Source organism: Mesoplodon mirus (assembly GCF_964341445.2).
Source record: "Mesoplodon mirus genome assembly, chromosome: 11".
NCBI classification, from domain to species: domain Eukaryota; kingdom Metazoa; phylum Chordata; class Mammalia; order Artiodactyla; family Ziphiidae; genus Mesoplodon; species Mesoplodon mirus.
The window spans coordinates 32,163,959-32,189,031 of NC_138987.1; the positions used below are offsets into that span (position 1 = coordinate 32,163,959).

Genomic DNA, 25,073 nt, shown 5'->3' on the forward strand with positions numbered 1-25,073 from the left:
CCGGCATGTGGGATCTTAGTTCCCCAACCAGAGATTGAACCATCACCCCCTGCGGTGGAAGTGTGGAGTCTTAACCACTGGACCGCCAGGGAAGTCCTTAAAATCAGCCCTTTTAAATGTACAATTCAACAAAAGTATAGTCTGCAACTGCTACAGCAATCACTTCACAGAACAATTCCATCAGCCCCAAAAGTTTCCTCATGCCCCGCCTTTGAAGGCAATCCCCACCACACTGCCATTTGGCCCCTAGTAACTTCTGACATGCTTTCAAGAATTTCACATAAATGAAACGATGTAACGTGCAGTCTTTTCTGTCTGGCTTTTTTCACTTAGCATACCACTTTTGAGATTCATTCATATTGTTACATGTGTCATATGTTTCATTGCTGAATAACATTCCATTGAATGGATATACTACCGTTGTTTTCTACAACTGACGGACACTCAAGTTCTATGAATAAAGCTATGTATATTCACATACAAATTTTCGTGTGCATGTACATTTTTATTTCTCTTGGATGAACACCCAGGAGTGGAATCATTGAGCCATATTGTGAGTACGTGTTTAACTTTTTAAGAAACTAACAAACTGTTTTCCAAAGTGGTTGAACCATTTTATACTTCCACCAACCATGTATGAGAGTCCTGGCTGTTCCACATTCTCACCAACACTTTTTTTTTTTTTTTTTTTTTTTTTTTTGCGGTATGTGGGCCTCTCACTGTTGTGGCCTCTCCCGTTGCGGAGCACAGGCTCCGGACGCACAGGCTCAGCGGCCATGGCTCACGGGCCCAGCCGCTCCACGGCATGTGGGATCTTCCCAGACCGGGGCACGAACCCGTTTCCCCTGCATCGGCAGGCGGACTCTCAACCACTGCGCCACCAGGGAAGCCCAACACTTTTTATTTTAAGTCTTTTTAATCTTAGCCATTGTAGTGAGTGTGAAGTAGTATCCCATGATGATCTTAATTTGCGTTTCCCTGATGACTAACAATGTTGAGCATTTTACAGGGATTTACTCGCTATCCCTATGTCTTCTCTGGTGATGAGTCCCTTACAATATGTTGCCCATTTTCAAACTGAGTCATTGGTCTTCTTGTTATTGTTTAAGAGTTCTCTCTATATATTCCAGATAGAAAACTTCTGTCAGACATCTGCTCTGCAAGTATTTTCTTCCAGTCTGTAGCTTGTCATTTTATTTTATTAATGTCTTTGGAAGAACAAAAACTATCAGTTTAAATGAAGTCCAATTTATCAGTATCATTTTTAGTTTGTGCTTTTCGTATGCTAGTGAAGAAATCTTTGACTAACCTAAAGTCACTATGATTTTCTCCTTTGCTTCCTTCTACTGTTCTGTATTTGTAGCTCTTACACTGAGGGGTGAGATTCAAGTTAATTTTTGCATATGGTATATAGTGAAGGTCAAAATTCATTTTTCCCCATATGGACATCCAATATTTTTCTCATTTTCTTTGCTTCTTACCTATCTTATGTAGAGTTTCTTTCATCTGCGATAATCATCTCTAATAACGTAGTTTTAAATCTATTTATAACTTTACCAGCGGTCACCTTTGACCTTTCCAGAAACATCTTTTTTTCCCTGATGATCAGAATGAAGGGCTAAAAAAATACCATCTGAGTTACCCCACAAAACAGCAGAAATTTAGCAGCTTTTAAATCCAACACACTTCTAAGGCCGTTTCAAAATGTCTGTGATCATCTGGTTATTTGTATGCTTGCAAGAGCAACTTTTGGCATCTGCATTCAGCTTTGCAACTAACTTAAAACAATTATTTACAGATCATTCCATGTGTAACTTCTTCCAGTACATACTGCCTGCCCCTTTAGAACAAGACCTCTTCCATTTGTGAATATTCATTTTGATTACTTTTTTGGTTGGCTGGCAAGTAACTGATGATTCTTTCTTCAAGAAGTATAATACACTGGTGCATATTGTGTGAGCACTTGCATAACATATCTTTTTTTTTTTTTTTTCCTGTTGCCTTTATACATGAGGAAACTTGGCTGGTATTCTCAGGTCTCTGTCTTGCTCAAAACTCTGTAGACACTTTATTAGGACATTTATTATTATAGTGAGAATTTTTATTCTTCAAACACAGAATGGTTCCCTCCACCTCTTACCCTTGCATTATAAGGCTGCCTTAGATATGACGCTCTACCCCTAGTCCACAGCCACCAACCGTACGTGGTTGTCGAGCCCGTGAAATGCAGCTGTCCAAGGTGGGACACATGAAACATACGCTGGACTTCAAAGACTTAGTGTGGGGAAAAAAAGTGTGCAAGATATCTCATCAGTAATTTTTAAAATATTGATCAATATATTTTAGATATACAGGATTATATAAAATGTATTATTAAAATTCACTTCACTTGTTTCACTTTGCTTTTGCAAATATGGCTACTAGAAATTTTTTAATTACACATGATTCATCATTACAGTTCTATTGGATGGCATTACTCAAGAGTCAGACGACTTGGATTCACAGTTTAGTTCCACAGTACTGAGTAATTTCAACAAGTCTCTTTTATAAGCCTCTATTTCCTCACCTGGAAATGGGTGAAAATAATTATACTCACCTCAAGACTTATTGTGGGGATAAAATAAGATTATGCTTGTGAAGCTATTAAGTTCACACATAATCAATTCTTATTAATGAGAGTTATTCTTAAAGGAAGAATTTTTTTGTTCTTTATAATTTAAATATTTTTCTAATAGACTGGGAGAAAATATTTGCAAATGATGTGATTGACAAGGGCTTTATTTCCAAACATTACAAACAGTCATGCAACTCAGTAACCAAAAAACAAACAACCCAATCAAAAAATGAGCAGAAAACCTAAATAGACATTTCTCCAAAGAAAACATACGGATGGCCAACAGGCACAAGAAAAGATGCTCGATGTTCCTAATTATTAGAGAAATGTAAATCAAAACTCTAATGAGGTACCACCTCACACCTGTCAGAATGGCCATCATTAAAAAGTCTACAAATAACAAATGCTGGAGAGTGTGTGGAGAAAAGGGAACCCTCCTACACTGTTGGTGGGAATGGAAATTGGTGCAGCCACTATGGAAAACAATATGGAGGTTTCTCAAAAAACTAAAAATAGACTTGCCATATAATCCTGCAATGCCATTCCTGGGCATATATCTGGACAAAACTATAACCTGAAAAGATACATGTACCCCAATGTTCACTGCAGCACTATTTACAATAGCCGAGACATGGAGACAACCTAAATGTCCATCAATAGATGAATGGATAAAGAAGATGTGGTACATATATACAATAGAATACTATTCAGCCATAAAAAAGAACAAAATAATGCCATTTGCAGCAACATGGATGGACCTAGAGATTATCATACCAAGTGAAGTAAGAGAGAAAAGAACAAATATCATATGACATCACTTATATGTGGAATCTAAAATATGACACAAATGAACTCATCTATGACATAAAAAGAGACTCACAGACAAAGAGAACAGATTTGTGGTTGCCAACAGGGATGGGGCATGGGGGAGGGATGGATTCAGAGTTTGGGATTAGCAGGTGCAAACTATTATAGAGAGAATGGATAAACAACAAGGTCCTACTGTATAGCACAGGGAACTATTGATATATTTAATATCCTATGATAAATCATAATGGAAAAGAATATGAAAAAGAATATATATACACATATATATCACTGAAGCACTCATTATACAGTAGAAATTAACACAACATTGTAAATCAACTATACTTCAATAAAATAAATAAAAATACTTTTTTTCTAGGGTATATAGCCTGATGTGGGCAACTTACCACTGATTTTACCTGGATTGTAAGGGCCCCTTTTGATCTACACGCATAGAATTCTTTTTAGCTCGTGACAATTTTTCTTGTATTTCATCAAACTCTGGAGGGACCATCCAACACCTTGACTTTGAAGTGCCTGCAGCCCTTAATTTTCATTAGCTTTTCACCAACTCAGCCGCTTCATCCCAGGGTAACGTGCCAAAAATGTACCACCTCTAAAATACATTTTAGAAGCTCTAACATTTCACTCCCCAAACCCAGCCTTTTATCCTTTCAAAACATTTGGACAAAAACTCCTGCTCTCACTGTAGAAATTTTCTAACCTCACCATAATCTCCAGTTGACTTTGCCCACTACTTTCTCACTATCCATCAAATACCTCTGGTGTCTCTTTTTCTTTTTCTTTTTGGTGGGGGGCATCCAACTCATATTCCAAAACCCATCATTACACCTTCTCTCTTGAATCACTGAGGTTGTTTAACTCAAATTCCGTACAAATAAGACCTGTGGTACCAGAGAATAACACTGCACTGAAGTCCAAGAGAACGAGATTTCAGCAGCACTTAGACCTCTGATTAGCAGAATTCTGCTAATACCTTTGGTAAGTTCCTTCTTAACCAAAGAAAACATACGCTGTTTCTATAGCGTGGGATTCTTGAAGAGACACAATGAAATCAGGTCCAGGAAAGCATTTCCTTCTTTTTTTTTTTTTTTTTTTTTTGCGGTATGCAGGCCCCTCACTGTTGTGGCCTCTCCCGTTGCGGAGCACAGGCTCTGGACACGCAGGCTCAGCGGCCATGGCTCACAGGCCCAGCCGCTCCGCGGCATGTGGGATCCTTCTGGACCGGGGCATGAACCTGCGTCCCCTGCATCGGCAGGTGGACTCTCGACCACCGCGCCACCAGGGAAGCCCAGCATTTCCTTCTTTATCAAGGGTAATGGACGAGAAGACCACAGCAATGCAAATGGAAAGGGATCAATGTTCAAGATGGGGAAAAGGTGGGTCAGGGGACACTAAATTGCTTTAAATGACTTTAAGTCTGAGCTCCAGGAGGGGCATGTCACATACACAGATCTGGAACAACTGTTATATTCGGAAGAACCATACAGAATGGTAGACATAAGAGATAGAGAAAAAAGTGAGCCCATTCAAGGAAGGTAAAAACTCGGAAACCACTTATCACATTAACGCGTCAGAGGATAAATTTAAGTGTCAACTAGGCTCCCAGCACTGCCATTCGGATTATAGTTGAAGGCATGGGGATGACGAGGAGAGGACTTAGTAGATATGCTAGGTCCTCAAACACCTGGCTGACCTACTCTGCAGACCCCAAACAGAGCTCATGCATTTTCTGGGAGCCATCATTGGCCAGGTTGTATCTTAAACATTGGACCTAAAGAAAAAAGTTGCAGGCCTTGCCCTCTTGGTTCTCACAGTCTAGTATGGAAGGCAGACAAGTGACCAGACAATGATATATACACTCACATTCAGTCTTTCTTAATGCTCAAGACCAATGGGGGCAGGGGGATCAAAAAGATGAAGATTTCAGTACAGCACAAGGCGAACATTTCTAATCGAGTTTCTAAATATGGAACAAGGTCCTTTGGGAGGTAATGATCTCTTATCTCTGGAAGGACTGAAAAGCAGAAGATTAATGACCATTTACATAGAATATTATAGAAGGAAGTGGAAGGTTATGCCAGATGAATGCCACGTTCCTTCCTAATTAAGATTCTATGATTTTCAGAAGCGGACAGAGCCCATTCATTAGGACACTCCATTACATAAAGAGACATTTGCCTGTGTACAAAGTGAGTTGTACAACTGACACAGAAAGATTCTTTTCTAACACAGATTACAATTTCTGTTAGTTGTCTACAATGTTCCATGTCTGATATTTAAAAGCCAAAGATCAGTCTTCTGAATACAGAAAAGTATGTTACGCATTTCACTTATCCACGTCTGTTCTGTGATCTCGCACTCGTTATCGGAGAGAAAAGCCTAACACAAAGGCCTGAGGTGCACTGCAGGCCTTACAGAACCAGCTCTCCCATTCAAAAACCATTCAGATAATCCAGGAACCAGCAAAGCAGTAAAGAAAATGGGGAAATGTCAACTTTTCCAGACCTGGACATAATATGTAACCTCAGCCAGCCCTCCTGCATAACGTTTGACCCACAAGGAGAGAAAGAACAAGAGCCTAAATCCATAAACTATTCTAGAAAAATAACCTAAAACATGTGCCCTCTGATGAGTGGTCAGCCGTCGTCTGTTCCTTTGTTGTAGAGGAAGAGAAGGTGTGTTGACGTGGTAGGTTTGGAAAAGAGAAGATTTAACAGGTTAATCACAGCCATCTCCAAATATACCAAAGAGGAAGGGAAGGAAATAGAATCTGCTGAGGGCCTACTATGTGCCAAGCACCATGCTTTCCATTACAAGACCTCAGTTAACTGCATTTTTTCATTACCAATAAAGGGGAGCTAGAGCTACCAACGTGGAAAGACGATTAAGTTCTCTGTGTGACTCTCATCATTACCATATTACTGGTGAAACTGGACAAGGCAATTCTAAAGGCCACCTGGCTTCATTTCTTTCTTCTGCAGGGCAACTCCGAGCAGATCCTACCCTCTATGACAGACACATGTCCCAGACCTTCTGTCTCTCCTCTGCAGGTCAAGTCTAATTGGAACGGCTCCAGCCCATGGGGGTATCTGGTCACTGCAATGGAAGCTTGGCCATTGCCAAGTGTGTGGTCCCTTTGAACTGTACTCCAGGCCTGGATCATAAAATCCAGATCCAATTTGGAGAAGAGTCATATGTGAGATTTGGGGTGACTTGCTTAACCCCCACTGGGCCTCATTTGTCAAAAAATAGCTATGAGTATTGGGTTTCTTTTTAACCCTGAGACCCTATGAGTTCATGTCATTATCAATCCCTCCCAAATGAAAATGCACATCACTCAGGAGGCATATCTTCCGAGGAAACAGATGGGGCGGGCAGTAGTGTCTCCCTCCCCCAGTGAGAGGAACAATAGAAGTCTGTCTCCCAAAGGACAGCAGGTGCTGAAAGATGGCAGTTATCTAAGAGAACCTCTATAATACTCCATAGGGACCAGCACAAAGGCAATTGAGTATGAGTAGGATGGCAACTTTTAGAGTCAACCATCAATGTTTTCTGTGACCACAGCCCTGAATCTCACTTCATCATCTTTCTGATGCTGGTAATGAGCAGGCATCAGGTCTAAGAGAAAAGGAGATAAATGAGGGCTCCCAGCTAGACAGGGGAATCATGAAACAGCCCCGGTGCCAGCCACTTCCCTTCATGAGCTCGGGATCATCCTCACCCCAGTGGAGGCCTGGGGGTGACTTCCCGGGCCAACTAGGGGCAAGATCAAAGGCTGCTGGGCATGCAGGGCCTCGTCTGAACACTGGCAAATATCTTGCTGATTTAAGGCAAACTGTCCAGAGTGGTGACTGTTTAGTTTAGAAAATGATCCTTGGATGGCAGTGATGGGGCTGTCCCAGCCCTCAGCAGCATCATTAGTAAGACACACTTTGGTCCCCAGCAGGAAGGCTGCTCGCTGCAGGCCTTTAAATGGAGGGGTCATGCTTAACGCATTTATTCTTCAGGAACAACCAGAAAAAAAGAACACCACCGAGAGCTCAGAGGATCCTTGTCTAGACACAATTATAGTATCTTAGCTTAAAAACAGGCCACAGAGAAGGAACCAGAACACAGGAGAAAGAACACGGATTATGGAGTCAGTTCTGGGTTTTAATCCCAGCTCTACCACATACTAGCTATGCATGTGATTTGGGGTTATTTAACCTCCCTAAGCCTCAGTTTCCTTATCTGTATAATGGGGATCATAATAGGACCAATCCACAGAGTTATTGTAAGCATTCCATGAGAGAACCATGTAAACATAAAAAAGAAAGTATTCCATAAATAGTAGAGGTTACACCACAGCCTATGGGGTTCAGAGTCACTGAAAACAGGAACTCTGAGTTCAAGTGAAATTCAACAGTGGCAGCTTCATCCAGTGGCTGCAACCCATGTCCCCCTCTTTTCCTTCAGATCCATCCCACCTCCGTGTCTACTGAATTACACAATCATGCATCTCATATCATTTCATTTGGAAAGGGAAAAATCAAATCGCTGCCTTGGCATTTATTAGCTGCCTGATCTTAGGCAAATATCCTTCAACTCCGAGCTTCAATTTATAAACTGCCTGTGAGATGGAGGTAACGAAACTCCTCTCTCCACCCCACAGGGTAGTCCTGAGAAGTGAGTGAGAGCATGCCACCACCTGCAAAGCTCCACACGAAAAGAAGTCATCATCCCTGACCTGCTGCTCCCTTCCCCTGATGACAGGAGCTGCATGTCCTGGGTAGAGTTTGGGGCACTCAGGCCCAGTAGCCTGTTGATCTGGGGCCTCGGAAGCTGGAAATGAATGGGCCACATAAACATCAGAAAGACCAGTGAGGGCTTCCCTGGTGGCGCAGTGGTTGAGAATCTGCCTGTTAATGCAGGGGACACGGGTTCGAGCCCTGGTCTGGGAGGATCCCACATGCCACGGAGCAACTAGGCCCGTGAGCCACAACTACTGAGCCTGCGCGTCTGGAGCCTGTGCTCCGCAACAAGAGAGGCCGTGACAGTGAGAGGCCCGAGCACCGCGATGAAGAGTGGCCCCCGCTTGCCACAACTAGAGAAAGCCCTTGCACAGAAACGAAGACCCAACACAGCAAAAATTAATTAATTAATTAATAAACTCCTACCCCCAACATCTTTAAAAAAAAAAAAAAGAAAGAAAGACCAGTGAGCGTTTCACAGGCCACAGGGACGAGCAGGCTGAGCCATCACTATTTGCAAATCCGCACTAATTGGTCATTACAGAGAGAAGCACACCAGTCCAGCGCAAATTTCTCACAGCTCATTTTTTTTTTTTTCTTTGCGGTACGCGGGCCTCTCACTGTTGTGGCCTCTCCCGTTGTGGAGCACAGGCTCCGGATTCGCAGGCTCAGCGGCCATGGCTCACGGGCCCAGCTGCTCCGCGGCATGTGGGATCTTCCCGGACCGGGGCACGAACTTGCGTCCCCCGCATCGGCAGGCGGACTCTCAACCACTGCGCCACCAGGGAAGCCCTCACAGCTCATTTTTAATCATGCACTGATCCTTCATAACTTCCTTTCCCCTATTACTCCATTCTTTAGCGCTAACAGATAGGATAAGGGGCCCACAGGAGTATTTCTGAGAAATGCCATTTCCAACAGCTGTACAAAGCGATTTCTCATTCCTATCGGGGGAGGCCGTCTTACGTGTCTGCTGACGCTACCATCCGACATGTTTCCTGGATGCAAGTAAAGAACACAGCACCATTCCATGTCATCATCCATCCCTTCTCTAATGCCATCTAATGGATGGTGTTTCAGTGTGTTCCCTTCCTGGTTTACCTGTCATGGAAAGACACTCCACCTGTCCCACAGCTGCTCCTGGGATGTTAAGGCGGGTTGGCACAGATGGAGCTTCCTCATCTATGCCACTGCAGGGTCACTGGTAGACAAATACCTGGCTGTCTGCGCATGCCCTGAGCCACAAGGGGCCTCAGGAATGTGGTGAATCCTGACAGTGATCAAGAAACTCCTTCCTCAACCTAAATGTCTATTGACAGGTGAATGGATAAAGAAGATGTGGTACATATATACAATGGAATATTACTCAGCCATAAAAGAGAATGAAATAATGCCATTTGCAGCAACGTGGGTGCAACTAGAGATTATCATACTAAGCGAAGTAAATCAAAGAGAAAGACGAATACCATATATCACTTACATGTGGAATCTAAAATATGACATAAATGAACCTACCTATGAAACAGAAATAGACTCACAGACATAGAAAACAGACTGGTGGTTGCCAAGGGAGATGGGGTTGGGGGAGGGATGGAGTGGAAGCATGGGGTGAGCAGATGTAAGCTATTATATACAGAATGGATAAACAAGGTCCTACTGTATAGCACAGGGAACTATATTCAATATCCTATGATAAACCATAATGGAAAAGAGTATTAAAAAAGAATGCATATATATGTATAACTGAATCACTTTGCTGTACAGCAGGGATTAACACGACACTGTAAATCAACTACACTTCAATTAAAAACAAAACAAAACTGAAACCTCTTCCTAATGGCTTTCCGCCTCTTAGGCACCCAGTGCTGAGTTTAGTGTGTATCATTCATTTAGCAAATGTTTTCATAGGTGAGGCATCATCATGGCTTAGGTTTGCTGAGCAGGTGTTAAGGTTACAAGGTGATGAGAAACAGACAGGATCCCAGCTCCTTTGGAGCCTACACTCTAGGGGAGACAGACATTTACCAGCTCATCACACAAAGGCGTGAAAGCTTACACTCCACAGCGAGTTTACTGAAGGAACGTATGTGATCCTCCGAGAAGATACAACAAAGAAACCCCTATGAGATGATGAAGGCAGGGAAGTTTCCTTGTGTACATGGAGCTTAAGCAAGAGAACGTGGACTCAATTAGCGATGCGGGGGAGAGCAGGCTGAGAGTACAACAGACAGAAGAAATGACTTGTGCAAAGGCCCCCAGCGGAAGGGAAGGCGCAGAGCAGACTGGGAGATCCAGTGGGATCAATGGTGCTAACAGTAGAGGACCCAGTCAGGAGGAGGTAGGAGCCAGACTGCGCAGAACAACTCGACTCCGTTAAGGACTGTGGTCTCCATCTCAGCAGCATCCGGAAATCACCGAAGGTTTTACGCAGAGGATGGGGAAGGTGTGGCTGGGCCTGCCTTTGGAAAGGCTGACTCATGCTACTGACGGAGAACAGATGTGGGTGAGGAGACGTGAGCGGAGGAGAAGGGAAAAGACTTGTCTGGGAAAACAAAGCAAAGCAAAAAACTGCTGCTGTGTTGGCGACCGAGCACGCAGGCTTAGACAAGGATGGTAGCAGGGGAGACGAAGACTAGCTAGGACCTCAAATGGCCAGATGCTCGGAGAGAGAATCGAAGGCAAACTCTCAGTTCTGGATGGGCAGCTAAGCAGGTGGTGGTGTTAGGTTCCAGGAGAGGCTCAGGTCGGGGGGAGTGGGCAGACCACGGTTTAGATATGTTGAGCAGAATTATGTATAAGTTATTATGACTGTTATCATGAATTACAGAAAAATTATGTTTTACTAAATGCCTTCATACGCACTGTCCTTACCAGATTCTGACAACTGCTTCACGGGATACAGGACTGTGGGTGATAGACGTTTTAAGAGGTAGGGAAATAAAAAGCAGATGGTAGGGACATTTCATGGCAGAGTCAGCAGTAGAAGGCAGGGTCAAGGGCAGGACTCTGGAGACGACAGCCTTTAGAACACATCAGATTGTTATTTTTTTTTAATTCTTATTTTTTAAGCCATGGAGTCCTCAGTTCAAATGGATAAAACTCCAGTGTGTAAAAATAATGGATACCTGGATTCCTGTGGGCATGAGGGAGTCAGAGCCCTAGTCTTCCGCCACACCAGTCCCCTCCTCTCCTCCAAGACCCTAAGGAAGCCTTGGGGTTCCCAGGGGCAGCTTACAGGCCACTGTGCCTTAACTTTCAACCTCCCAACTGGCCTATGGGCCTTCAATCAAGAGCATTTTAATCCTATATTAATGAGGGATTGTCAGGAACCTGCTGCATTTCAGGCACTGCTGGGCCTTCACATGAGTTATCTTATTTAATCCAATATATTCTTCCACAGCTGGCAGGGTTCCACCTGTTTTCAGCTGATCAAGCCAAGGCTCAGAACCCAAATCAGATAGCTCTTTAATGGCAAGATGGGAAATGAAGTTGGGGTTTTCAACTACTTCGTGTTTCCTCAAAGAGCAGAGGGGGTGCAGGCTTGCACGGGGCACAGACACAGGACTGCTCTAAGAAAGAACAGGCATGCTGTGCCAGACGTGGCCCCCTCCCCTCCTGCTGCTTTTCCCCATGGTGTTGGCCCTCAGACCCCGGGAGACAGAGTGGCTTGCTTTCACCTTAATTAGCGCAGCAATTTGCTAAATTTTGTTTTTCCCTTTTTAAGAGTGTTAATCAATTTGAGCTCAGAATAGATTGGAATGGCACACAAATTACCACGACAATCCCCAAATGCTAAATTCTGAACATCTCGATCAACCTCAGAGCCTGAAATATGGGAAAATGAGCAACTCTGGCCAACATCTTTGTGATCTATTTAAAATGCTATGGCTCTGAAATGAAAAGATAATGGCTTTATGAGGTTTAGACCAAGCAATTTGCTAAAATCTGCCTCATGCCTAGGTGTTTAGTCCTTCCCAAGGTGACTGGAGACAGAGTAGCAACGGTTTCTGCAAAGTTACATGTTCCACTAATAACAGCAATTGGTTAAATCCACAAGCATTACAGGGTACCAACAAATGCGCCAGAAATACAGAAAAGAACAAGATGTGCTCCCAGCCCCGTCCCCTGTTAAGAAGGTTCTAAACTAAAGCAGTCGACGGGCAAGTGAACAGGAAACATCCTCCTCTTTCCTGGAGGAGTCATGGGAAGTTCTCAGAGTGGGCAGCCATGGAGCTGAGTCCTAAAGGATGAGTGGGAGGTGTGACAGGTAGCTGGAAGGGTGTCAGATAGAAGGAACAGCAGAAGCAAAGGCTCAAACGCAGGAGGGAGGGCAGAGAGCCCAGAGGTGGTTTCTTCGAGCTGAGTAATAAGCATATTTGCAAGAATGGCCAGAGATGAGACTGGAAGAAGAGTCAAGAGCCAGAATATGCAGGACTTTTAAATCAGACTGTGAATCTCAAGCTTGATGCAGACCATGTGATACCACAGGAAGATTTTAAGCAAGGGAATGACGTGGCCAAATGAGTCTCCCTTGGTTGAAACCCTCTGGCCCAACATAATCCTTAATATTTATTCAACATAGTCTTTTAAAGCACATTCACATATGTTCTCTCATTTGAGCCTCTTAATTACTCCATGAGGTTGGTGTTATAAGTACATTTCTACTCATGGAAAAACAGATCCAAAGGTATAGCCTGTTTACTTTGTGTCTTATGACCAGTAAATGACAACATACGAATTCAAACCCAGGCCTGTCGGACTCAGCGCTGACCTCACCGGGTAACAGAATTCTCTAGATATTGGCCACCATAGGCCTTCTTTAGGTACGGACCAGGCCAGTAGCCTCCAGCCTCCGCAGAAAGCCTTGGTGGCCAGAACTGCACAGACCAACACGCATTCTGTGCTCAAGAAATGGTTGCTTTAATGCTTCAGATAATCAAATCAGATTCAAGTGGCAAACACCCTCAGTTATACCCTGGACATTTCCAGTTTGCGCGCTGACATTTCTGCCTTTGCTGCTGTCTACTAAACCATAAACAAGAAAAGCACCCTGCTTGACCTCCCTTCCCACCGGTACCTTGAGCTCATCCGCGTTGTAGAAGTCTACTCGCACGGCAGGCACCATCCAGGTCTGGAAGAGCGTCGCCAGGATCTGCTCGGCGATGGAGTCGGCGATGACGTGGAAATGCAGGGGGTTCCGCCTGTGGGCAGGGAGAGGAGGAGAGTCAGGAGGGAGAACCAAGGCTGCAGAGACACGCTCTTACCAGCTGGTAACGTGTGGCCAGTTTCGAACAGCAGTGATGAAGGACAATCAGGCATGTTACCTACTGGGGAGGATGTCAGAGCTGAGGAGAGAGGATGTCTCATCCAACCTCAGGATTTCAGAGACGTGGCCACCAAGGACCAGAGAGGGTAAAATCACTGGTGACATTCAATGCAAGCCAACCGCCATACCTGTTACTAGGGCATCTGTATTTCTAGAAATCTTAAGTAGAGCATGTGTAACAATTTGGTCAACGCTTTATCTTTACCACCTGGATGTACCGGCATCAGTGCAGAAGCACGTGGACAAAGGATGAGGTCTTTGGACCGGCCGTGTGGAGCGGGCAAGGCACTTCTCTCCCAGCACAGCACTAAGTCCTATCTTCTGCCTGTTCCTCTCCGAAAGAGAAACAGGCAGCCACGATGGCATCACCTGGGGCTCCCATAACTGAGTATCAGCCCACCCTCACTTGTAGTATTTCTAAAGACTTTATTCATTCTACCTCAGTTGACCCGCTGTTACACTGAGCCAGCACCCAAACTACAAACCAGCAGTACACAAGGGCAAAGCTTCCAATTCAAATGGAAATGGGTCTGAAGCCCAGATCTATGAGGGGAGGACTTTGAGCGTGTCCCTTATACCTCTGCACTGCTGCTTCTTCATTCTGCAAAATGTGAAAAACTTCCTCTAGGGGCTACTGGGTCAGTTAGATGAGATAAGAAGTACAATATATGATGCATCTCAACAACAAACATAGACGGGATAATAACAGACAGCAGATACGCCTTCTTGAGGGACCGCCAGGCACAAACCAGAAGTTCAACCCAGAAGAACTATTATCAGAAATATCATTGTTCTAGTAAGAGTTAACAGCATACATCGTAATACCACGAATGAGCCCCTCTGGAAATCCAAAGATGAGAATGCCCTCGCCCACCCCAAACTCAAGGAGTTCTTACTCTTTAGAGACAGTTCAATATAAACCCAAATATAAACAGGAGGTGGACTGTGATAACAGCTACAACGGAACACAAGGTTCCAGAAGAGTAAAGAAAAAGAAGGGCTAATCTGGACCGGGTCAGAAGAATGTGTGAGAGGTGGGGGAAGTAGTGCCCTGAAGTATAAATGACTTTATTGTTGGCAAAGAAGAGGGGACTCGATCCAAGGAGAATAACACGAGACTCTGGCTGGAGCCCAGGGGGTGCTGAGAGTGTGGTGGGAAGGGAAGGGCTAGCAGGGACTCGGGGGTTCGAGCAGAGAAGGGGAGAGATGCAAGCGCGTAGGGAGCAGTGCAACGAGCGCCCGCTTAAACAGTCTGGATTGGATCAGCTCAGTGGGGGGAGTAACAGGCGCCCTAGCTCTCAGCCTCCTGCAATCGCTCCCCAGCCCTGTTCTAAGTTCTAGATACACAGATTTCTTTCAATTCCCCCTACCCTCGTGCTCTCTCTCCACCTGGGCCTTTGCACATACCGTTTACTCTGCAGGAAACCCTCTTGCATTTGCTCCTTCTATAAATACTTATTAAACACCCACTGTTCACCAGGTGGCGAGCAGGATGCTCAGGACATGGTGGTAAGACACCATCCCTGCTCTCATGGCCTTGTCCTCTCCTTTTTCCCCCCCACCCCCCGCCTCCACAGCCCCCATTCAGCATTTGGTTCTCTCTCACCCAGCCTTCACTTCTGAGGTCTGCCATCATTTGCTCTTAGAATCCTTCCCTGACGACCCATGACTAAGTCAGGGGCCCTTCCCAATGCACAGTCATCTCAGCATCTGTGCCCATCCTTAGGCTGCAGTTGCCTGTTTACTGGTCTGCATGCCCCCTCGACCGTGAGCTCAGGTGAGTAAAGGATGGTGCCAGTTGTGTTGAAATGGAGAGCCCCATGATCACACTCAGTGCCTGGGATGCAGTAGGAGTTCAATAAACGAAATGAAGAGTGGGATAGGTGATGGACAGTGGGCAGCTAAGGGGAACAGAGGTGTACACCTCGTTTAGGAGATTAGGTGAATGTGAAACAAGAATCCGATTTAGTGTCTGGGGAAGAGCAACAGGGAAGTGGAAGCTAGAGGAATTTCAGGAGAAGAGATCTTAGATATGGGGGAAATGGAGAGGAAGAGGAAGACACTGGGGTTCCTGGGCTGGTGGTGATTCGTTCAGGACAGGGGCTACAAGAAGAAAGGCACACTGGAGGAAGATGATGGGTTTGGGACTGGGTATACCAAGTTTAAGGTGAGGGTGGCAAAGCCAGGTGGAACTGCGTAGATGAGTCTAGACCTGAAGACAGTTATTATCCAAGGCCAACCTGCCAAACACATAACAGGTGCTCAGGGTGCTGAGCTGAACAAATGACCCACAGGAGCAATCAGCACCGCTGAATTTCTCCATGGCACCCACTGCGTGAACACTGCAAACTCCCCCATTAAACTCTCTATACTCAGGGCTTCCCTGGTGGCGCAGTGGTTGAGAGTCCACCTGCTGATGCAGGGGACGTGGGTTCGTGCCCCGGTCCGGGAGGATCCCACATGCCGCGGAGCGGCTGGGCCCGTGAGCCATGGCCGCTGAGCCTGCGCGTCCGGAGCCTGTGCTCCACAACGGGAGATACCACAACAGTGAGAGGCCCGCATACCACAAAAAAAAAAAACCAAAAATCAAAACAAAACAAAACAAAAAAACTATCTATACTCAGAAGGAAGGGGCATGCCTGCCTTACAGCTTCCCTGGAAGCCCTATAGGTAGCTTCCCTATCAGAAGCTGCCAGCAGTCCTAGGTGATGACTGGTGGCATGAGGGAGTGATGGTGTATTTGTTCATTGGCCAGTGACTTACCTGGACGCTAAGCCAGAGACAGCTAGACAGCCACTTGGAAGTCAGAGGGTCCCTTTAGCCCTCAGTGTTGGCACAGTCAGCCCCCTCTCCCACGAGCCGTGACCGGAGTCTTATGTATCAAGAATGAATGAAGATAAATCTGTATAAATGTCAGCTTGCATTTTTATCCACAGTAGAGAGATGGCTTAATTTTAGACATGGGGTAACAATACTAAACAGATCAAGATACTCATATTTGCCCCAACACACCACGTTTTCCACACATCTGTATCTTTGTCTGGGTTGTTCCTTCTCCCTGGGATGCTCCCCTGATACTTGGAGGCTCCTGAGTATCTGTTCTTCCTTTCAAACTCCCTTTGTCAGTCATCTCCTCCTCAAAGCCTTCTGTGAGCCCATCTTCATCCCTCCCTTTTCCTGCTAACTGGGCACCTCAAATGAAAAGCTAATCTACCACTTACAGCAAAGCACTGTGTGATACAAATTCAAACACCTGGCTCCTTCTCTCCACCGCGAGGCCTCTGAGAACAGGAACCATCTTTTCATCGCCACCCCCAGTGCCCAGCAGAGAGGATGGCAAATAATGGGTGCTCAAGAAACACTGGTACAACAGGGGAAGAAAGCCAGCGCCCCTCTTTCCCTGTCACCGTTCACATTCCCATAAGAATGAGGTGGATAGACCTAGAGTCTGTCATACAGAGTGAAGTAAGTCAGAAAGAGAAAGACAAATACCGTATGCTAACACACATATATGGAATTTAAGAAAAAAAATGTCATGAAGAGCCTAGGGGTAAGACAGGAATAAAGACACAGACCTACTAGAGAATGGACTTGAGGATATGGGGAGGGGGAAGGGTAAGCTGTGACAAAGCGAGAGAGAGGCATGGACATATATACAGTACCAAACGTAAGGTAGATAGATAGTGGGAAGCAGCCGCATAGCACAGGGAGATCAGCTTGGTGCTTTGTGACCACCTAGAGGGGTGGGAGGGAGGGAGACGCAAGAGGGAAGAGATATGGGGACATATGTATATGTATAACTGATGCACTTTGTTATAAAGCAGAAACTAATACACCACTGTAAAGCAATTATACTCCAATAAAGATGTAAAAAAAAAAAAAAAAAAGAAGTAAAAGCAGCTGAGGGCACGCTTGCATCAACGGTCCAGGGCTGGCACTCTGCTCCAGGACATCTGGGTCAGAACCCTGGCTGCATTAACGACTAACCGAGAGACCGAAAGCATGTGACTTCATCTCTCTATGCCTCAATTTCTTCATTTCAAATCAGAAACAGTAATGGTAAGTAAGCAGTAGTACATTGGGTAATTGTGACAATTAAGTGATGTATATAAAGCACTTAGCAAATACCTGGCATATAATATTTCAACATATGCTAACAATTGGTATGGTCTGAATGTTCGTTGCCCCCCACCCCCAATTCATATGTTGAATCCTAACCCTTAAGGTGATGATACCAGGAGGTATGGCCTTTGGGAGGTATTTAGGTCACAAGGGAAGAGTCCTCCTGAAAGGGGTTAGTGCCCTTATAAAAGAGGCCCTCTTGTTTTTTTGACCACATGAGAACACAGAGAGAAGTCTTCAGTCTGTAATCAGGAAGTTGGCCCCCAGCCAGAGTCAGGCCATGCTGGTGTCATGATCTTGGACTTCCCAGCCTCTAGTACTGAGAAAAAAAATAAATTTCTCTTGTTTATGAGCCACACAGTTTGAGCTATTTTGCTATAGCCACCTGAATGGACTAGGACAACTATTATCTACATTAACTTATGAAACTGTTATTTTCTCTACTGCTTTTGCGTCACTTTTCAAATAAAGTATTTTCAATTAATTCTTCCATTCACAGACAAAAAATGAGTTGAATGAATAAACACCCAACAAAGAGCTATCAAGCAGCAAGTAAGGCAGAATAGGGATTTAGGCAATGAATGAGCTCAGAGTTCTCTCTTCAGGCAGCAATCAATCTGGCAGAGACAGAGAAAGAATACAAATAACCACATAAACGTTAGAACACCGGTGTGCCATAACACTGGGCTACACACAGAGCCGCAAAGTTTGGGAATGGCACAGCTCCCAGGGAGCCACCTGAAGATACTGACGGTACTCCTGGAACTGGATAGTGAACAACCTGCACAACTGTACAGGATGGTTCCACAAGGAGGAACATACATGCCACTGGAGTATAAGGGTGGGAGAGACCACTTCTCACTAGTGGAGAATCTAGGAAGTGTCCATGGATGACGTGGCAAGTAAACCGGACCTTTGGATGCAAAAAGATGGAGGATAGAGGAAGGCATTCTGCAGGAGGTAACAGAATAAGGAAAGGAACAGAGGTGGGAAAGTCCACCGTATGTCAGTGAAAGAATAGTCTTATTTGAGTGGATCACACAATGTTTATTGAACACCTAGTGTATGCCCGGAATGGGGAGGAAAAAAAGGAGAGAGAGACAGTATTAACAACAGGAAGACAGCCAGACAAGGTCTGGGGAGCTCAGCAGGAAGCAGATTGAAGTTGTAATTCAGGAGGTTAATCTAGGTACCAAGCAGAAGATGGACCAGCGTGGGTAAGAGGAACAGGCTCTCAGAGGAGGGCGTTGCAAGCATTTTTTTTTTTTTTTTGCGGTACGCGGGCCTCTCACTGCTGTGGCCTCTCCCGTCGCGGAGCACAGGCTCCGGACACGCAGGCTCAGCGGCCATGGCTCACGGGCCCAGCCGCTCCACGATAGGTGGGATCTTCCCGGACCAGGGCACGAACCCGTGTCCCCTGCATCTCAACCACTGCGCCACCAGGGAAGCCCCGGTGCAAGCATTTGTATGAGGCCTTCCCCCTCTTCTGCATTCTTCCTCTGGTCTATTTAAAGCATCTCTCCAGAAGGGAGTGTAACTCCAGAAAGACACTGGGCTCATCTTTAGGGCTAAACTAGGTGTTTGCATTGTCAAAGGGGTCAGTGAGCCTCATCAGCCTCCCTCATTAGACAACTAAGAAAACGCTTAATCAGAGGACACACAGTCCCCAGCTCAGGGGACCACCAGGACCCTGACAGTTTGCTGACCCTGTCTCAGCAATCCAATGCGGTCTAGCCAGCAGTAGCTCACATCTCATCGTGGGGAGGATGAACACCTGGAGGAGCTCTGCTAATGTTCCACCTTGGGTACCATCACAAAGATGTGGGTCCCGTCAACTGCACCTCCAGCAGCCACGAGGAAAGCACCTGAAAGCATGGCCCAGACCACTTTTCATAGAGCCCCTGGGTAAGCCAGAATGTCGCCCTTGAGCTTTAACTTCTGAATCCGGCTGCCAACCAGATGGTCCACTTCATATCCCATGGGCCCCTTGGAATCAAGACGACCCAATTACAACCCTCCTAACAAACCAAGAATGTCAGCTCCATGGGGACAGGGACCTGGTTGGTCATTCACTGGTGTATCCCACCCTCTGGAACAGCGCCTGGCATATTAAATAGGGGCTTGTGTTGTCCTCTCTTGGCCCCTTACACATGTCCGTCCTCCTGAATTCCCTGCCTGAGTGAAAGGTGCACCATTCACCCACACTCACAAGCTAGGAATGGGATTGTCACCTGGGCTCCTTTCCCGCCCATGTTCCACACACCCAGTCAACCACAAGTCCCCAGAGGCAGCGTTAGTCTCATGGTTGGGTCTTTGAAGCCAAACCGCCTGGCTGCTTCTTATCTAGGTCCTGTCACAAATGATGTGACCTTGAGTGAGCTTTTTAATCTTAGTCTCAGTTTCCAAACCTGTAAAATGGGTTTGATGTTGATGGCTCCTACCTCATAGTTACTGTCCGATTAACTGAGTTAAAATATTTAAAGAACTTAGAAGGGTGACTCACAGGCAGTAAGGACTTCATAAATATTAGCTATTATCATCCCAACTAACCTTCAGTAACATCTTATGAATATATTCACCCCTTCTCTCCCTGATCTCTGAGCTTGTTCCCTCCAATAGCTCGTCCATCCTGTAAGCCCTGAACTCTCTAAAATGATCACATGATCCCCTGCTCACCATACAGCCTTCAGCCTGGAGCTAACAGGACCTTCAATGAGCTCCCCCTGTCCATGCTCGTGCCTCCTGCACTCCAGCCACTGTCCTCTGCAGACCTGCATGTGGCCACCTCTTATCCCGCCTTCAAGAATAAACCGAAGTGTCATCTCTTCAAGGAAGCCCTCCATGGCTACTCTGTCCAAAATGTCCCTCTCCCTCCCCATCACTCCCCACCCCACTGCCCTGTTTGGTTTCTGTCTAGCACTGACTAGCATTAGAAATCTCCATCTTCATCGGCGGGTCTATCTCCACCCTCCACTAGAATGTGAGCTGTCTAGGGTAGAGAGTCTCTCGTTTCACAAAGCACCTACTCTCTCGTTAACCCCCTCTACAACCCTAGTGCCTGGCCATGAGTCAGGTCCAGGACTTGGCCACGTTCTCCCACAGGCTGTGTTCACGCTGTCATGGCTTCCACAACCGCCTACACGTTGCCGCACTTCCTGCTTCCAGCCTTCTGTTCTAAGTTTAGACGCCACGGCTCCAAGGAAGCCATTCCATGGGTCAGATGCCCTTTCCTAGTGTCTCCCACTGATATCAGAGCTCAAAACTTAGATTTTTGCAACTGTTCCCTGTTAGATGGAGTCTTGGCACTGGAAGCTACATTTTGTTGATGATCTTTTCCTCAGATTTTTAACAGTTCCTTGTAGATATAATCATCCAGTGATTGTTTATTGAAAGAATGAATGAATGGACAAATGAATAATTACCAAAGAGAACCAAATTCCCTCAGAGTGGACACAATTACCTGGAAATTAGGTGCAGAGGCACTTAGAAGAAAATGTGAGAGTAAGTCTTTTAATTTGGGGTTAGGTGATGGTTTCTTAGATACGACATCTAAAGCTCAAAAACAAAAGAAAAACAGATGAACTGGTCTTCAAAATTAAAAACTTTTGTGCTTCAGAAAACACCATCAAGAAAGTGAAAAAGACAGCCCCAGAATGGGAGAAAATATCTGCAAAGCATATGTCTGATAAGGGACTTAAAACCAAGAATGTGTAAAGATCTTTTACAATTCAAGACAAAGACAAGTTACCAGGTTAAAAACGGAGCAAAGGATCTGAATGGTCATTTCTTGGAGAAGATATACAAATGCCAAAAAGCACAGGAAACGATGCTCAACATCGCTAGTCACTAGGGAAATGCAAATCAAAACTCAGACACCACTTCCCACCCACTGACATGGCTAAAATAAAGAGACAGATGATAACAAGTGTTGGTAAAGATATGGAGATACTGGAACTCTCATTTGTTACTTGTGGAATTCTAAAATGACTGTAGCTGCTTTGGAAAACTGTTTTGCAGTTTCTCTGAAAATTGAGCAAAGTTACCATTGCTGAGTTATCCAGCAATTCCACTCCTCGTTATATATGAAAAAATATGAAAACATATATTCACACAAAAGCCTGAACACAAACATCCAGAGTAGCATTATTCATAATAGTCAAAAAGTAGAAACAACCCAAATGGCCACCAATTGATGAATAAGCAAAATGTAGTACATGCATACAATGGAATATTACTAGGCAATAAAAAGGAATGACGTACTGACACGTGCTACAACATGGATGAACCTTGAAAACATTATGCTATGTAGGAGAAGCCAGTCACAAAAGACCAAATAGTACATGATCCTGTTGATATGAAATGTCCAGAATAAACACATCCATAAAAACAGAAAGTAGACTAGTGGTTGCCAGGGGATGGAGGGAGGGGGAAATGGGGAGTGACTACTAATACATATGGGTGTTTCTTTACAAGATGAAGAAAATGGTCTAATGTTAGATAGTGGTGATAGCTGCATAACTCTGACTGTACTAAAAACCACTTTTCAAGAGTGAATTTCATGGTATGTGATTTACATCCCAATGCTTACTTACTGGTCTGAGTTGTGGAGTGATGGTCTGACCTACGAGTTTGGGAGAGGGATTGAGGACTGGTCTGTTCAGCTGTCTCTGAGCTTCTCTCCTTGGGGAACTGTGTTGTACAGTAAATCACTTGCCCAGGTGGGGAAGGCCTGCAGTTGTCCAGGTTGGCTCAGACTGTAAGTAAACCCAATTCATGAGGCCAAAAAAGAACCCACAATTGAAAGAACATCCCACAATTCAGGACTAACAGCAGTACAGGTGATATTTCATTCTCCAGGTGTAACTTCTGAGTCTTATTCTGCAATTGGCTCCTAACTCAGGAAGGTAAAAATGTTTCAAAGATAGAGGCCTCCAATTCCCCAAATCAGCCAGAGGTGATGAGCCTCCATCCTATTCTCTGTTGTCCAGAGGTAAATTAGCAAGAGTTACACAGATGTTAAGAACATATTTAGGCCAAAATGAGTATCATAAACTGAAGATAATAAGAACTCATTCAGAAGAATCATGAAAGGAATAATTTTCTTAATATATGATTCAATGTTATTTAATTTTACATCTATATAACATCTGAAATAGTCTTTTATACCAGTCCACCAGTTACATATGCATTTTGGGAGCTTTAAGCCCATGAGCAAAGGCTTCTACCTGAACAGGCAAGCTTGAGTACACATCTTCAAATACAATGGGGTCCACTTGGTTGGGTTCAAGCAACACAGACACTAGGTCTGTTCTAATTCAGACCAGATCACACTTTTTTAACAAAGAAGGAAGCAAGTGCATGCTTCACCTTCAGCACAGCCTGCAGATTTTGCTCATAATGAGCAATGCTCCTGCTGCCTCTGGTTTCCTTAACTGCTCCCCTGTTCCAGGCTGGGATGCAATAAATATGGTAATACAAAGAGGCAAAGATGATTAAACCCTAGCTTTCTCCCTGCTTTTCCTTTCTTATTTTGTCAGGAATGTGCCACAGTCCCTGTAAGGCAATCCAAGGTCTGTTTTTTATTAAAATATACAGGGACAGCTGAGTTGAAATAATCCTTAATTATTAAGGTTACAATGGAATTGCAGTTTTAGAAAAAGAAAGAGCCTGTGACAGCAACTAGAATGCTCAGTGAATCGGTTACACTGAGAGATGTAAATGGAACTCACTGCAGAAAACCACAGCAGCCCGAATGAGGGTTTTTCAGTGTGAGTTCTTGGTTTGGGGGAGGACAAGTGGCCTTGATAATGTGGGAAGAATCGAGGACAAGTCAGTATCATGTCAGAAAAGCTCTCCAGGGGAGAAGAACAGAGCAAATCAAAGGCCTCATGGTGTAGTAAAAGCAGCATGGATTCCAGGGTTGGCCGGAGCCAAGGCTGGAAACCCAGGAGCATCACTTATTCACCTGTGACCTTGAACAAGCTATTTAACCTCTCTGAGCCTCTGTTTCCTCATCCATTTGTGGGAGTAACGGCATCCACTGTACAGGGTTGGGATGAAGGTCAAATACAATGACCTATCCTTGGCATCTGAACTATACGAATTAATTCTTTTTGGTTTTACATACACATGCGTGACTAAGTAGCATAGATCTTTTACCTGTTCACAGATTCTACATGTCCTTGCTGTTTTTCTCCCTGAACTTTAGTGAGGTAAAACTGACAAATAAAAATTGTATATATTTAAGGTGTACATTAAATACTTTGAAAACATTAAAGGTGGTATTTTTATACATGTATACATTGTGAAATCATCATCACAATCAAGCTAATTAACACATCCATTGCCTCACATAGTTACCATTTTCTTTTCTTTCCTCCATGCGATTTTCTTAAGTCTTACTAGAACACTAATGTCCAGGCCTTTAAAACCACTATTTATACTTAACACCTCAAAAACACATACCTGGGGGGGAATGAGGATGATAATGGAAATCACAGGAATAATAATAATGTCTAACTGGTCACCCAAAATGATGAATGAAAATAAAACTCAGAAAATGATACTCAAAATGGTAACTTTTCAAGAGCTCAGACTCTGAAGCTAGACTGACTGGGTCCAAACCCAGCCCTGCCCCTCCTCTCTGTGACCCTGAGCCTTGATTTCACATATGGATCCTCAGTCTCATCATCTATAAAATGGGGATACCAGTAACCACACCATGGAACTACATGAACATTCAATGCATTCATATCTGAAAAACACTCAGAACACAGCCTGATGTAGAATGAGAACTACCTTCCTATTTTGTTAAATAAATAAAATACATAAATGTTTCCCATCGATTACCTCTTTTGATATTCACAACAGGGCTCTATGAGAGGTTGGGGAGCAAGGCAAAGCTCCAAGAAGTACAGTGACCTGCTGGGTCACCAGCTCATAGATGGAAAGTCCAGAATCAGAACCTACTTCTGGTTTCTTTTACTTAAATCCTAGGTTCCTCCCTTCAAAATCTGGAAACTGCTTCTATAACAAGTTTAAGCCTGAATAAGCAATAAGACAATTAGAGGCAGACACGGGTCACGAAGATGCTGTTTTATCCTCTCTGTTCTTGAGAGGCACAAGTAAAGCTAAAAAAAAAAAAAAAAAAAAAGACTGGTGCGCGCGCACGCACACACCCACACCCACACCCACACACAAAAACCCCAGCTGTTTGACATGCAAAGTAAGGCAAATCACCCAGCTTCTTCCTGCCAACAGGGCTGTGGAGTAACAGTTAAGCAGATCACCCCAGCAAACAAATATTAAATGTTTACAAGCTGGTCCACCTTCCTGCCCAGGAGGTAAGCACTTAGTGACTAAGTGAATATATATACTTTTTCCTCTGCTCACTAAAAGCTCGGTTTCCTTGAAGAGCAGCTATACTTCCCAGTTTACCTGCAACTGGGAT

The 25,073-nt window shown here is 44.5% G+C and overlaps 1 protein-coding gene across 2 annotated transcripts in view; it reads right to left on the reverse strand.

The window, feature by feature from the left end:
- The window catches only part of LARGE1 (LARGE xylosyl- and glucuronyltransferase 1), a 602,024-nt gene that overhangs the window by 265,871 nt on the left and 311,080 nt on the right, over positions 1–25,073 (reverse strand). For both annotated transcript variants that reach the window (XM_082634479.1, XM_082634480.1), the window contains exon 5: positions 13,253–13,376. In XM_082634479.1, coding sequence (XP_082490605.1) covers positions 13,253–13,376 — 124 coding nt within the window. The remainder of the gene's footprint in view (positions 1–13,252; positions 13,377–25,073) is intronic.